Raw genomic sequence first — 15,360 nt, 5'->3', positions numbered from 1 at the left:
ACTCTCTAGCCCAGGCCAGAGTACAGGGGTATAATCTCGGCTCACTGCAACCTCCGCCTCCTGAGTTCAAGCAATTCTCCTGCCTCAGCCTCCTGAGTAGCTGGGATTACAGGCACACACCACCGCGCCCGGCTAATTTTTGTATTTTTGGTAGACATGGGGTTTCACCATGTTCATCAGGCTGGTCTTGAACTCCTGACCTTGTGATCTGCCCGCCTCAGCCTCCCAAAGTGCTGGGATTACAGGTGTGAGCCACCGTGCCCAGCCTGTGAAGATTTTTAATCAAGCCATTTTTTGGTTCATTTAAGAAATCTTCTACCCTCATGAGCACTTCTGTAGACTTTATTTTTTATTTTTTTATTTTTATTTTTATATTTATTTATTTATTTATTTTTCTGAGAAGGAGTCTTGCTTTGCTGCCCAGGCTGGAGTGCAGTGGCACAATCTTGGCTTACCCTAACCTCAGCCTCCTGGGTTCAAGTGATTCTGATGCCTCAGCTTCCCGAGTAGCTGGGATTACAGGTGCCCACCATCACACCCAGATAATTTTTGTATTTTTATTAGAGATGGGGTTTCACCATGTTGGCCAGGCTGGTCTCAAACTCCTGACCTCAAGTTATCTGCGTGCCTCAGCCTCCCAAAGTGTTGGGATTACAGGCATCAGCCACTGTGCCTGGCCTTTTGCAGACTTTAAATGCAAGATAAAAATGGAGAACACAGCTGGGCGCCGTGGCTCACGCCTGTAATCCCAGCACTTTGGGAGGCCGAGGCAGGAGGATGACGAGGTCAGGAGATTGAGACCATCCTGGCTATCATAGTGAAACCCCGTCTCTACTAAAAATACAAAAAAAATTAGACAGGTGTGGTGGCATGCGCCTGTAGTCTCAGCTATTTGGGAGGCTGAGGAAGGAGAATGGCATGAACCCGGGAGGCAGAGCTTGCAGTGAGTCGAGATCGCGCCACAGCGCTCCAGCCTGGGCAACAGAGTGAGACTCTGTCTCAAAAAAAAAAAAAAAAAGAGAGAACACATGCCTTACTACACTGAGGAAGTTACAAGATCTGCGGGTTTTGATTTTGATATAACAGAATTCCTTATGTTTGTTTCAGGCATCTCTTCCAAATTTTTTCCCTTTTTAGAAAAATTAAATGAAAATTTTCAAGCTATAATAAAAAATATTTTTTACTAGTTTCATACCCTCTCCTCTTCTTCTTTCCTCCAGTTGTCTATCTCTAGTTCTGTTGCTTTGTCTTTATATACTTAATAAAACCAACAGAAATGAAAAATCTAATGGTTTGTTTTAGAACATAAATAATTTTACAGTTTAATCTTTGATGAATTATTATGGTTTACTTTTAGTAATTCATTAACAAGGAGTATCTATCAAAAGTTTTATAGCCTAGTTTTGTAATGTAGCTTTTGAAAACGGAAAAGATAATTTATTCTTCTACTTAGATTATTCCCTAATCTGCAGAGATATGTTGCCTATAATATTAAACATCAGTAGACCATCTAAATATAATGTTTTAACTAATATTGTATAATTATACAGTAAAAACATTTTACAATACAGAAATTTAAAAATGAATAGCAAGCTATTATTACAGTTTTTAGTTTAATTGTGAAAAACTAGAGAGTGCCTGTTTCTATAGTCATGCATTAGTTGGCTGAATTTAAAAGCTTTGTAAAGGACTCTCATAGGAACAAGAGCTCAGAGATGCCTCAGAGCTGATCTCATCCAGTTGTCTTGTTTATAGATAAGAAAAGTTTCACAGTGCGTAAAAGTCAACGAGCGTTTTTATTTCCTAATGCCAGAACTCAGTTTAGAACCCAGTCCCCAGACTGTTCGTAAATGTTTCAGTAGACTTACAGCTTGGATATACTTTTGTTCATTACAATAAATCTAGAGTACCATATGAATGTTTTACTTAATCTGTAAGGATAGAATTTAAATTTAAAAAATCTCAAACCTTTTGGAAGGGCATTGTCATTTTGTCCTTGTTTAAAGATGTCCTTTGCTCTTAGAGGCAGGAAGGAATTTATTTGCCACACAAAATGATAATTCAATGAAAATAAAGTCTTACATTATAAAAAGTCAAAGTCTCAAGTTTACAAATTATTTAAGCATCTTCCATTGTTTCTCATAGGGAGACTACTGAGAAAAGCAAGAAAACACTCTGCCTTTTATGTTTCACTGTATCTGTAGAAAATAAATCATTGGAAAATGTATTAAAGTGCTTTCTTATATCCAGAATTTATTGTCCCACTAGATGCCATTTGCTGAAAGCTAAACTGGCTTATTCATATGACAGACTTGTACTTTTTAAACATTTTACTGCTAAAAAGAAACTACTCTTGAGTGTATATTTATTCAGTGAATAGGTTGCCATTATCAAAAGAAATCAGACAAGTGTCTCTTTCCCTGGTTAATTTCCATAAGGACCCTCCTAGTTCTGGTTATCCCCATTCGGGTCCAGGCATTTGAGAAATACTTGGTGAATTAACATGAGTCTGGAAACACATCAGAATTATGATTTTTTTTTTAAGCAAACCAGTAACTCTCTTTGGTAATGGATAGTACATAAGTGTGTAGTGTGGTTATTAGGCTAGGAGCCAGTATGTTATAATTTGTAGCCCATCTTGTATACCTGTGTATATATGTGAAGTTCCTGGTAAGTACTCCCATTCTCCCAACGTTTATTATTTTCCCATTTGCATTATTTAGCACTTTGTATATTACTAGTTTTCTTATGCCAGAGTCTAACCTAATAAAGGTTCCTGATTCTTATCTGTATTAACTTTCCTTACATGAGTAATAATAGCTGTTATACCTCTTTATCCCTCTGCTTTCCAAAGATAAAATTAGTTTGTGGCCGGGCACAGTGGTGCGGGCCTGTCATTCCAGCTACTCTGGAGGCTGAGGAAGGAGGATCACTGGAAGCCAGAAGTTGGAGGCAGTAATGCACCCTGATTGCACCTGTGAATTTCCACGGCCCTCCAGCATGGGAAACACAATGAGGCTCCGTCTCTTAAAAAGAAAAGAATTAGGGCCCAGTGCAGTGGCTCACACCTGTAATCCCAACACGTTGGGAGGCTGAAGCAGGCAGATTGCTTGAGCCTAAGACCAGCCTGGGCAACAGAGCAAGACCCTGTCTCTATTAAAAAAAAATACAAAAATTAGGCAGGCATGGTGGTGCATGCATGTGGTCCCAGCTACTTGTAAGGCTGAGGTGGAAGGATTGCTTGAGCCCAGGAGTTCGAGGCTGCAGTGAGCCGTGGTCACGCTACTGCTCTCCGGCCCAGTTGACAGAGCGATACCGTGACTCAAAAAAAAAAAGAAAAGAGTTTTTAAAAGTTTGTGGTATGTGCTATTAGGATAGTCTTATTCACTTTATTCCTTAGTGCTTTCTTAATTGTCTTAAATGACTATGAAGTTAAAAGACTGTATATTGCTTTAGTTAAACAAATGAGGTTTATGACAGGCAAAGTCAGACTTTTGTTGACCTCCGTTTAGTGTATTTATATAAGACCTTATGACCCATTTTTTATGTCATTGTTTTATGACAATTGGAATATTTGTGAGGAAAATTTGTAGACAATGACAACTGTAGACTAGAGCATTCCTTTAAACTCAAGGGAGTCTGGCATGGATTGTCAAACTGAAAATGTTCAGAAACTGAATCCTGTTTCCTTAAAGCCTTAGACTCTTTCCTGAGAGTAATAAGGAATTATTTCTTTTATTTGTGATTTTAAACATAAGAGCATTACTTATTGATAAGAACATATCAACAAACATAAGAACATACTACCTTGTAGTATGTTTTTAACTGAAGGCAGGTTGAGAAGAGACATCTCTTCCTATAGTTCATTCACAAATTACTGAGTGTATATTATGTCGCAGGCACTGTTGTATGTGCTACGGATACTGCAGTGTGAAAAGCAGGTATTTATATTTGTAAATTAAATGACAGGTCTTCCTGGCCTAATGGTCTGTTCTGGTTTGGATATATGTAGGTAATTCTTCATAGTAAGGAAATAGGATTGTTGCAAATGAACCAGTGTAATGCATGTTGGCTTTTCAGTTGTCTGCTTTGTGCGTCTGGAAGACACCTACCTGTACTCTTCAGTCATAAATAAGAAAATAGATCAGACTTTTTGATTCATGACTCTCCATGGTGGCCCAGACATTACCTTTTATTACCAGACATTACTTTTAGTTGGACAAATTTTGAGGGTAACATAGTTAAGATTAAGAGCCCTGTGTAAATGACCTCAAAATGGATTTGAAATAGTGGGAGTAAACTGGAATTGCCCTGTCCTAATTTTTTAGTTTTGCTTTCTTTGAGACCAGAGGTATTCTAATTGCAGTTATGTTTCACACCAGAGTGAGCCAGAGCCCCAGTCACTGGAGACACAATGAAGGTTCTTAGAGTGTGAGCGGTCACATTCACAAATGACCTCATAGGACATATAGTGGTATAGAAGGAAGAGGATACTAGACTCTTACAAATCAGGACGCCAAGGATCTGGTCTGTTTGACAACTCGTCAGGTGTGTGCTCTTGAAAAAGACACAGCATCTCTAGGTTACAGTGTCTTCAGGTGAAGAGACTAGATACCAGTTGGGTCAGGTTTCCTTTGGCTCTGATTCTGTGAAATACCACCCCTGCTGATAATCAGAGCCACTAAGGATCTCTGACAGTCTGATATTTCTACTACTCATCTTTTCAGTAACATTAATGTCAATGGTAATTATTTTTATTAAGTTTTAATACTACTGTTTTTCTGGAAACAAGGAGAGCAGTGTATTTCTACTTAAAAATATGGTTCTTTATGTGATCTAGACCAGAATCTGAAAGTACTCACTTTTAACCACATGCTTATTTAATTTGTGCTGTAATACTGAGGACATACCTTAATAGTGTCAAGAAAATAATTGAATCACCACTCAGTGGCAGCCTAATTTTCCAGGCCAATTGAAGAAAGTATTTTCCTCTCACAAATTGGTTTGTAAGCATTAATTAATGCGGTGGGTTAATTATCCACATTTTTCTTAATATTTGCTTCCCCTGCAGTGGTTTGGTGTCTTTGGAGCAACATGATGTCTGTTTATTGAAGCAGTTGTTAAAGAACTTTGTGTTGAAATATGCCTTTGCTGTCCTATAATTTTTTATTAATATGTTACCATACTCAATCTCATGTTTATCAATTTATAATAGTTTTCTAGCACATTGGCAAAACAAGCTTTCCACACTTTTGTCTGCGTTTAGAAGCATGTTTAAAGAAGTAGCAATAGTGTATTCCAGTAAAATAATAATTCTAAAACATAATTTTATATAAACGTAACTATTAAATTACCTAGTATGTTTATGTAGTATCAGTTTATTCATTGCGTATTTGTGCATTTTGCTGATGTTAAATGTGAAAATAAATATTTATCTTTCAATTTTCAGGAACACTGAGCCTAATATGTTGTTTAGCTTAGCAGGCTAATGTTAATGAGATGTGTTTGTGTTTAATTTCAAAATATTACCAAAGCATTATATTTGATAACTTTTTATTTTGCTATAACTTTAGACTTATAGAAAACTTTCCAGAATAGTAAAAGTAACTCCTATAAACCCCTTCCTTCCTTCATTTTGGTGAATAGTGACTCCAGTAAGCCTTTTAACCACGCCCACCAGTTGTTTCCTTTTTCCCCAGTTTCTGTATCATTCTGTCCATCTGTCTGCATATGTTTTTGTGAACCATTTGAAAGTGGGATGAGGCATCATTCCTTGACTCCTAAATACTTCAGTATGTAGTTATTAAGAATAAGGACATTCTCTTATAGTACAGTTACCAAAATCAGGAAGTAAAATATTGGTACCATACTGTCTAATCCAAAGTTAAAACAGACAAACATGAGGAGCCTTTCTTGATATGAGTCACTGAGAAGGATCTGTGAAGTCCCTGTGAAAAATACGTAACCCAAATCAGATCAACAGGGATGATCAGACAAAGCCAAATTGATAGGCATTCCATAAAATAACCTGGACTCTTTGAAAATGTCAAGGTCAAGAAAATACTAATTTTTGGTGCCCAGATTGTCTGGTTTGGATGGTGGGCACTGCTTCAGTCTGGCTCTGTGGCCTTTTGACATACACTTCCTTACTGGCACAGCAGAATCTTTCAGGCTTATCTTGTCCTTGCCCTGCCTCAGCCCTGCAGTCAGCCATTTCTCCTAGGTCACTGGTTCCTTTCATTGAAAAATGGTATTTGGGAGTTAGATATGCTCATCGCTACTGTTGTATTATTGCTTCTAGCCTCTCTCAGTGTACAAAGCTAGAAAATACACACTTGCACACACACATAAATCTACCAGTACGCCTCTTTGTCACATACCATATTAAAAACTGAGTTCATGTATCTGCCTTTATGAAGAGTCTCCTCAAATCTTTTGCTCAAAAAAAAAAAAATGAGCTGCTTCCTTTGTTATCAAATTGCAAAAGTTCTTTATATGTTGTTTATATAAAGTCATTTGTCATTTGTATCTATTGTGAATATTTCCTTCCAGGCAGTAGTTGCCTGTTTATTTTCTCTTGATAAGCAGAAGATTTTAATTTGGATGAAGTCAGAAAATTTAGTATTTTTCATTGTACTTGTGTTTGTCATATTGAACACAAGTATTTACCTACACCCAGGTAATGGAGATAATCTCCTATGTTATCTTCTTTATAGTTTATAATTTTAGTTTTTATGTTTATGAGCCATATTGAAATAATTTTTGTAAGTGATGTGAGGTTGCAGTTAACATTCTTTTTTTTTTCTATATAGCTATCCAGTTTTTTCAACACCATTTAAAATATTTTTCCCATTGAATTACTTTGGTGCCTTGTCAAAACTCATATAATCATATGTGTTTGTTTCTGGATTCTAGTCTATTTCATTCATCCATTAGTTTATCCTAATGTCAACAACACTGTCTTGATTACTGTAAATTTGTAATAATTCTTGAAGTCATGTACTGTGTTACAACTTTTTTCTTCCTCCTAAAATTGGTTTGGCTCTTCTAGATCCTTTGAATGTCTACTGGAATTTTAGAATGACCTTGAGAATAGCTCTGTATAAGCTTGGGTGAATTTATAGTCAGTTTGGGGAGAATTGATACTTTAACAACATCGAGTCCTCTGAGCCATGGTCATGATACAGATCTTCACTTCTTTAGGTCTTTATTTTCTCTCTGCAGTATATTGTAGTTTTTAATGTAGAAGTCTTGTACATTTCTTTTATTAAGTGTATTTTTAGGTATTTGGTTTTATAATGGTATTTTCAAAATGAATTTAAAAAATTTTATTTACTAATAATTTCCTACTAAAATATATAAATAACTGATTTTTATATATTGACCATGAATACTAAGACTTTGCTAAATTCAACTATTAGTGCTATTAGTTGCTTAGTAGATTTCTTAGAATTTTCTATATAAGCAATCATGTCATCTGCAAATAGATATTTACTTCTTCCTTTGCCATCTTTCTGCTTTTTATTTCTTTAATTCGCCCTATTGCACTGCTAGAACTTCTAGAACAGTGTTGAATAGGCAAGGAAAGAGAGATAGCTTTTCTATGTTACTGTTCGAAAGGGGGAAAGCATTCTGTATTTCACCATTAAGTAGGATGTTAGGTGATCCTCCCCACTCAAATAGTTCTTTTATTAGATTGAGGAGATGCTCTCTAGTCTTAGTTTGTTGAGAGTTTTTAATCATGAATAGTTTTTAATCATGAGTTTTGTCAAAGGCTTCTTTGACATCTATTTAGGGTAACATACGGTTTTTCCTTTACTTTTAGTATGGTAATTCACAGTGATTGATGTTTGAAAAACTGGCCTTGCTTGGTTGGAATAAACCCTACTTGATCATGATGTATTCCTCTTTTGCTTTTTGAAATAATTCATATAGGCTTGATATTTCTTCTTCCTTAAATGTTTTACGGAATCCATCTGTGAAGGCATCTAGGTTTGAGTTTTCTGTGTAGGAAAGTTTTGATAATGAATTTTATTTATTTAATCTTTATGAAGATATTGAGATTTTCTATTTCATCTTGTTTAGTTTGGGCAACTTGTCTTTCAAGGAATTCATTTCATCTAAGTTGTAAAATTTATCGTTATAAAGCTGTTCATTGTCTTTATTGCTATTTAAATGTCTTTAGTGTCTATGGTTATTCCCTCTTTCATTACTGAAATTGATAATTTTTGTTTCATTTCTAGAGAGTTTTTTTTGAAACATCAATTTATTAATTATTGGTGAAGAACTTTTGGCTTTAATTTTTTTCAAATTCTTTTTATGTATGTTATTGGCTTCCACTGTTTATTTTTTTCCTATTTCTGTCATTCTGCTTCCTTTTCCTGCTCTCCTTCCCCTTTACTTTGAGTTTATTTAGCCCTTATTTTTCTAGTTTTTTTTAAAAGGTGGAAACATAGATTCTTAATTTTAAATATTTTTTCTCTAAGATTTTGAGTTACTGCTTTGGTGGCATTCCACAAATTTGATATATGTTTCTTATCATTCATTTCAAAATATTTTGTTTCCCTCTTAATTTCTACTTTGATTGTTGGGTTATTTAGAAGTATATTAATTTCCAAATACTTGGATACTTTTCTGGATATTGTATTTCTATTGCTAACTTAATTCCTTTGTAATCTTTGGAATTTCGGTCTTTGGAATTGCCTGTGACTTATTTTATGGCCCAGCATATGGTCTATCTTGGTGAACATTCCATGGACACCTGAAAAGGAGTTTTATAAATGTCAGGTCAGGATGACCAACAGTGCTGTTCATATCTTCTATGTTTTTTGTTTGTTTTTTAAAATCTAGTTATTAATATTGAAAGGGAATATTAAAACCTCAAACTATGATTGTGTATTTATCTCTCCCTGTCAATCAGTTTTTGTTTAATGTGTTTTGAAACTCTCGTATTAGGTGTATACAGTTTTGATTGTTATGTCTTTCTGATGAATTTATCCTTTCATTATTATAAACTCTCCTACCAAATTGCTTTGTGGTATCACTTCCCCCTCAGATTGAAGAACTTCTTTCAGCATTTCTTGTTATACAGATTTGTTTGCAATGAACTTTTTTTTTTTTTACTTGAAAAATGCCTTTTACAGCTTTAATTTCAGACTTCTTTTCTTCCAGTACTTTAAAGAACTATGTATCTTTAGATAAATCTATTTCTATAACTATATTGATCTATAATCATGTTCACTGTTTCTTCAAATATCTTCTACCTACTGTGCAACCTAATCAGTGTATTTTTCATTTCAGATAGTATACCTTTCAGTTCTAGAATTTGCATTGCATTTCTTTTTAAAAAAAAATTTATAATTTGAATTCCTCTGTTTAGAATAGCCATCTGTTTATTCATTATGATTACATATATCTTAATAACATTTGTTATAGACTTTTTTAAGTTCTTATCTACTAATTCTTCTGTCTGGTTCATCTTGGGGTCCATTTCAGTTATCTGCTTATTTGCTTATAAAGAGATAGGAAAAAATCCAAGTGTTTTTCCTACTTTCTATGTTCACACAGCCACTAACTCAGTACACACTCCTGATACCAGGTGTGTGTGAAGTTTTCCCCACACACCAAGCAAGCAGCTCTCCAGCGGACACCAGCTAGATGTCCTCTAATTCAGTTCAGTCCTGACATGATCATGTCAGATCCCACAGCTTGAGGAGTGGGGATATAAAATTGATTAAACATGTGTTTTCAAAGAAGAAACAAACAAAATATCTAAAACTTAACACAGTGGATATTAACATTATGTAGTAGAAGTTTAATAGAAGGAAGGATCAGGGAGACTAAAATAACATTTGAGCATGACTTGAAATATTGGTAAAGATTTAATAAACTTGGAAATTTCTCTTTAGTGGAAAGAGGTTGAATTACATGAATACAAGCACATGGCAGGTTCATAAGAGGAGAATGGGCTCATGTGGGGAATGTCAGAGGAGAGGAATGGTGGAGATGAAGTAGGCAATGTGGATGGGTCTAGCTGTGACAGGCTTTCAACAGGATGTGGAGGAGGTTGTGGGCTGTGCAGACCACAAAACAGTGGATTTCACAGAAGATTATTTTAAAGGTAGGGATAATATTGATTAGCTCCATATTTTAGAGAACTAACTCTGGCATTTGCTGAGGGTGGATTGCAGTGGAGAGAAAATGGGGCAGAGTTACCAGTTATACGTCTGTTGCAGCATTGAGGGGAGAAGACGAAGGTCTTAAGTGGGAGAGCAACAGGAGGAAACAGTAGGATTGAGAGGAATCGTTGATTTTTGATTCAGACAAAAGATACTGATTATTTGATTCAGGGGGTGCCAGAGGGAAGGAGAGGAACTCAAGGTAACCTTCAGTTGTCTCATTGGGTTTATTGGATGAATGATAATGTTTTTCTGGGCTTCCTTTTTTGTTGTTTTGCCATTTTATTTGTATTAAATAAGTGACATAGGCATGATTGATTAAATCGTGTTGGATTGAACCTCATCTCCAGCCCCGCCTCTCCACAGGAGGTGGGTTTGCTGGTGCTTTGCTCAAAACCCTAACCCTCTAATCCCATGGTCTTTCTGGAATGGCCAGTCCTGCTGTTGAGTCATCTTGTTGGCCTATACTAGGGCGTGGTTTGAGAGGATCATGAATAACAAAGACACTCCTATTGCCGGGAAAACACCAAGGATTTAAGACTCTTGCTCCCAGAAACCAGGGACAGAGGTCAAATACTCCATTATACAACATACCCCAGACTCATTCCGCTCTCCCAGAAACCAGGGACAGAGGTCAAATACTCCATTATACAACATACCCAGATGCATTCCGCTCTCTGCTGCCATCCACTGCAACATTTCCAGATTCTTCTAACCTGCCATTTCTTGCTGGTCCGTTTTAGACATTAGCTGTGAGCCTCCCATTATGTGAGATAAAAGATGGTCACTCCCTGGTTTACCTGTCTTGCCTGCCCCCAAACACACGTCCGCCTTTTATGCCTTATTTCAATTTTGTTTAAACCAGTGGTCAGTTACTACATTATTAGGACTGTATAAGTCATGTTTCTTTGGACCTGTTTGAAAATTTCAAGAGCTTTTATTCTTGGATTGATTTATTTTCATGGCATCTAGTTCTTTTAGGGGTAAAAAAATTCTCTCGATATTAATTTGGGATCAAAGTTTAGAATGATTTCGAAGTTTTTTTTTCTGTACCTGCTGTTATTAGTTTGCTAGGGCTGTTAAAGTATGCTAGACCGAGTGGCTTAAACAACATACATTTATTTTCTCACCCTTTTGGAAGCTAGAAGTCTGAGATGAGGGAGTCAGTGGGGTTGGTTTCTTTTAGGGGCCATGAGGAATGATCTGTTTTAGGCCTCTCTCCTTGGCTTGTAGACAGCGTCTTCTCCTGAGTCTTCATATGTCCTTCCCTCTGTGTGTGTCTCTGTCCAAATTCTTCTAATAAGGACACCAGTCATACTGGATTAGGGCCCACCCATGTGACCTCGTTTCACCTTTATTACCTCTTTAAAGGCCCCCTTTCTAAATACAGCCACATTTTGGGGTACTGGGGCTAGGTTTAACATATGAAATGTGGCTGTGGTGGAGTGAGGTGGGTGGGCATAATTCAGGCCATACAACACCTGCAATATGTTTGTTCTGTGTTTTTTTCTTGTTTGTCTTTCTTCCATCTCTGTCTTACATATCTTTCTTCATTCCCTTTGGCTGTCCAATGTTGGGGGTCAGAAAACGATACCCTAAAATATGGTGCTTTGACATTCTGTGCTAAGGAAGCAGCCTCAAGCTCTCCCCGCACCCCTTCTGTCTCTCCGAAGCACAGGATGAGGCTGTTTATCTGCAGTTCCCTTACCTACGGAGAAGCTAGACCGACCGAAGAAGAACACATTTGCCTTCAGTTTCCTCCCTGAAATTTCATCAATCAGAGAAGATTAAAACTCATATCATAGAAACAGAGACTGAAAATCAAACACTGCACCTGGAGCCCAGATGGGCTTTGTCCAGACCGTTGTCTGTTCTCAGGTCCCATTTAATTCTCAAAATTATTAACTACCCTCTGAGCATTGGGCCCATTCATTCCCCCTAAAAATTATTTACTACCCTCCAAATGGCCACATTTCGCCTATCCTCCCTTTCCCTTTGAAGAAGGGCCTGTAAGCATCTGGACCTGTAAACATCTGGATGATACAAGAGTCTGTATCATCTGGTTTGGTAGGTAACCATGCTCCTGCAAGTCCATGCACATTAGAGAAATGTGTTTGCCCTTTGCTCCTGTTAACCAGCCTCATTCATCTCCAGCAACTCTTCATAGAGGGCAGAGGGGAAGCTTTCACTCATGGCCTCTACACCTCCCACGTCTTAGAGTGAGGCTATTAACAGCTGATTTGATTGAGTTTGTGTGTGGGCAGTTTACAGTGAGTGGCTTCTCCATCAGGTGATGGGAGGACAAGTGACCGTTACCTTTTTGCAGGGAAGACACTCAGGTGTCAGGATCTTTGGGTCTTATTTTCCTAGGACTCTTCAGTTTCTGCAGGGAATAATGCTTCAGTTGTGTGGACAGGGTGGGATTGGCAGGAGGGGCTTACACACCTGCTCACAGTGGCAAGGGCAGGAGAAGGGAGGCAGCCTGAGGAGACCCATGGCTTGCTGCACAGGTTCACCCGAAATCACTGGTCAGCCTGCCCCCAAGTTTCCCACACCTCTACTTTGCTGGGGGTCTCTGAGTCCTGGTGCTCTTGCTTGGTTTCTTAAAAGACTAAACTTCTGTTCTCCTGACTGTGAAGGATGGAGGCAGGGGCCAGGGAGTCTAACATTTTAGTCCATAAAGATACAGGTCACCAGCAAGTCTCACTGTTCTGCTGTGAGTCTCACCCCACCTTCTAGGGCATCTGAAGCCCTGAGCACTTGAGTTCTCAAGGGTTTATTAGTAAAATATTATTATTATTATTATTATTATTATTATTTGAGATAGAGTCTCACTCTGTCACCCAGGCTAGAGTGCAGTGGCGCAATCTCAGCTCACTGCAACCTCCGCCTCCTGGGTTCAAGCAGTTCTCTTGCCTCAGCCTCCTGAGTAACTGGGATTACAGGCTTGCACCACCACGTCCGGCTAATTTTTGTATTTTTAGTAAAGACGGGGTTTAACCACGTTGGTCAGGCTCGTCTTGGACTCCTGACCTTGTGATCCACCCGCCTCGGCCTCCCAAAGTGCTGGGATTACAGGCGTGAGCCACTGCACCCGGCAAAATTTTGTTATTTATTGCTTGCCTCCTGTATGCCAGGTACTGGGCTTTCCAAGGATTATCCTATATATTCTTTACAGTAACCTTATGAAATGTTTTCTGTTTCTAGCTCTATTTTACATACAAGAAGAGGGGGATTTAGAACAGATTTAGTAAATGGGAGCAACAGTACTTGAACACAAGTCTGCCTGGTCTCAGAAACTTCAGTTTTCCCTCCTCTGTTATACTCACAACAGTTAGCAAATTCATGCTTCTGCCTGTATCTACATTCTAGGTTTTGTAGAAATGTCAGTATATTGCATTGATTTGAGCATATTAAAAAAGAGTTGCTATACTATGTAAATACAAAAGTAAAGTGAAATTCAGTACACCTATGGGAATGTAAATGTGTTTTTATTTTTATGAGTATATAGTTAATCAGAATATCTCCTTTAAACAGCCCTGGGGGTAGAACAGTAGAACGGTTCCTAGTATCAATTTAGGGCTCAGCAGAGGTGGTCATGGAGCTACGTGGCGACGTTAGTTTCTCTCTGCCCTTGTGCTGAAAGTTTTTAGAACCCAGGGCTTAGCATTCTGTTATTCTTATGTCTTTCTTGCAATACTAACCAGAGTGTCCTTAGTAACTTAATGTCAGTAGATGTTGGCTGATTGGCTAAATGACCCCTAAAAAATTCAAAACTCTGTGTTTAAGAATACTTTTTATATTTTGGTACTGACTATCTAGCATTCTTCTATTTTCAGTCAGTGCTTATCTAGTTGGTACTAATCCTTTTTTCTTTCTCTTTTAACAGGTTACTTCTGTAACAGAATCACCAGTTTGCTCCACAGAGCACGATGTCTCGATCACGACAGCCCCCCCTTGTGACCGGCATCTCTCCAAATGAAGGGATACCATGGACAAAGGTCACAATCAGGGGAGAAAATCTGGGGACTGGCCCCACCGACCTCATAGGTAAGGGCAGCGGCCCTGCGACGCACCCTGCTAATGGGATTTTTATGTGGACAAGGGAGACAGGATATGTAATTTTCAAATAGTGAAGGTGATAGAACAAACATCTTTGTGATCTCTACAGAATGCTCCAAAAAGGTGAAAGAATTATGTGGCTTTCTGAGTTTTATGTGAAAATCATTCTTTAGTCAAATCTTGCCTTATATTGTCTTTCAGATCCTTCAGAAGGTTTCCCAGGGCTGAGATCTGCCTCCGAATTTTCCGCAGCTTTGATGCCTTGATTGTCAAAAGAGCTGCTTTTATATTTTTGCTCTCATTAGTTTTCCTTCCCTTGTCTGACTTGTCCGTTGCTTCTCAGGGGCTCTGTGAATTACACCTTATCTGTTCCTTATTGCTCTTCAAAGCAAGTCTCAGCCCCATCTCCTGGTGACACAGGCAGCAGTTGGCTCTGTCTTCACTCCACCTGGCAGGCGTGTGTCCTCATTGTGGTCTGTGGATCCTATCTGGAGCAAGCCAAAGTTTAGTTTTTAGAGTCCGTTTATATTTTTTATCTTTTCTAGCGGAGATGAAGCTCAAGCTCATGAACGGCTAGGACACCACACATCCAGCTGGTGTGGTGTAAATATTTTTGGATGTTGACTTGCATAGTAGTTCCCCCTTCCATGATGTGGCGGCCTTTACTGATGGCCTGTGCTGGAAGCTCTCAGGTCTGCCAGTGCTTCTCAGCCCTGGCTTTTCTGAATCTCTCTAGAGCTTTAAACGTAAACCATTTGGCCTACTAAGTTTCAGTCTCTGAAGATGGAGCCTAAACATTATTTTTAAAAATATACGCAGGTATTAGGGACAGCCAGGGTAGAGAGTTTTAAATATAATTTTATGGCCAGTTAAGATGACTTGCCTGTGAACTGCTCAGGTGGGTATACAGATGCGTTCAGAAGGAGGAAGGGAAAGACCCCTCTGGGCTCCTGAATGTATATTCTGGCTTCCCATATACATTTCTTCTGGACTCAGGTATTCTCGTGACTCATTTCTGCACTGATGACGGACCTGTTAGTAAGCTTGGAACTTGCTTTTCCTGCATTATGACTGCTGGTTGAGAGGTTGGTTTTTGGCCACATCCAGAAAACTCTTTGAA

At 38.1% G+C, this 15,360-nt stretch overlaps 1 protein-coding gene across 3 annotated transcripts in view; it reads left to right on the top strand.

Moving 5' to 3' along the window:
- Nucleotides 1-15,360, top strand: part of EXOC2 (exocyst complex component 2) — a 192,677-nt gene that overhangs the window by 32,829 nt on the left and 144,488 nt on the right. For all 3 annotated transcript variants that reach the window (XM_032141514.2, XM_032141515.2, XM_032141511.2), the window contains exon 2: nt 14,068-14,228. In XM_032141514.2, coding sequence (XP_031997405.1) covers nt 14,111-14,228 — 118 coding nt within the window. In that variant the 5' untranslated portion in view covers nt 14,068-14,110. The remainder of the gene's footprint in view (nt 1-14,067; nt 14,229-15,360) is intronic.

Source organism: Hylobates moloch, unplaced genomic scaffold (genome assembly GCF_009828535.3).
Source record: "Hylobates moloch isolate HMO894 unplaced genomic scaffold, HMol_V3 SCAFFOLD_20, whole genome shotgun sequence".
NCBI lineage: Eukaryota > Metazoa > Chordata > Mammalia > Primates > Hylobatidae > Hylobates > Hylobates moloch.
This window is presented reverse-complemented; position numbering and strand designations above follow the sequence as displayed.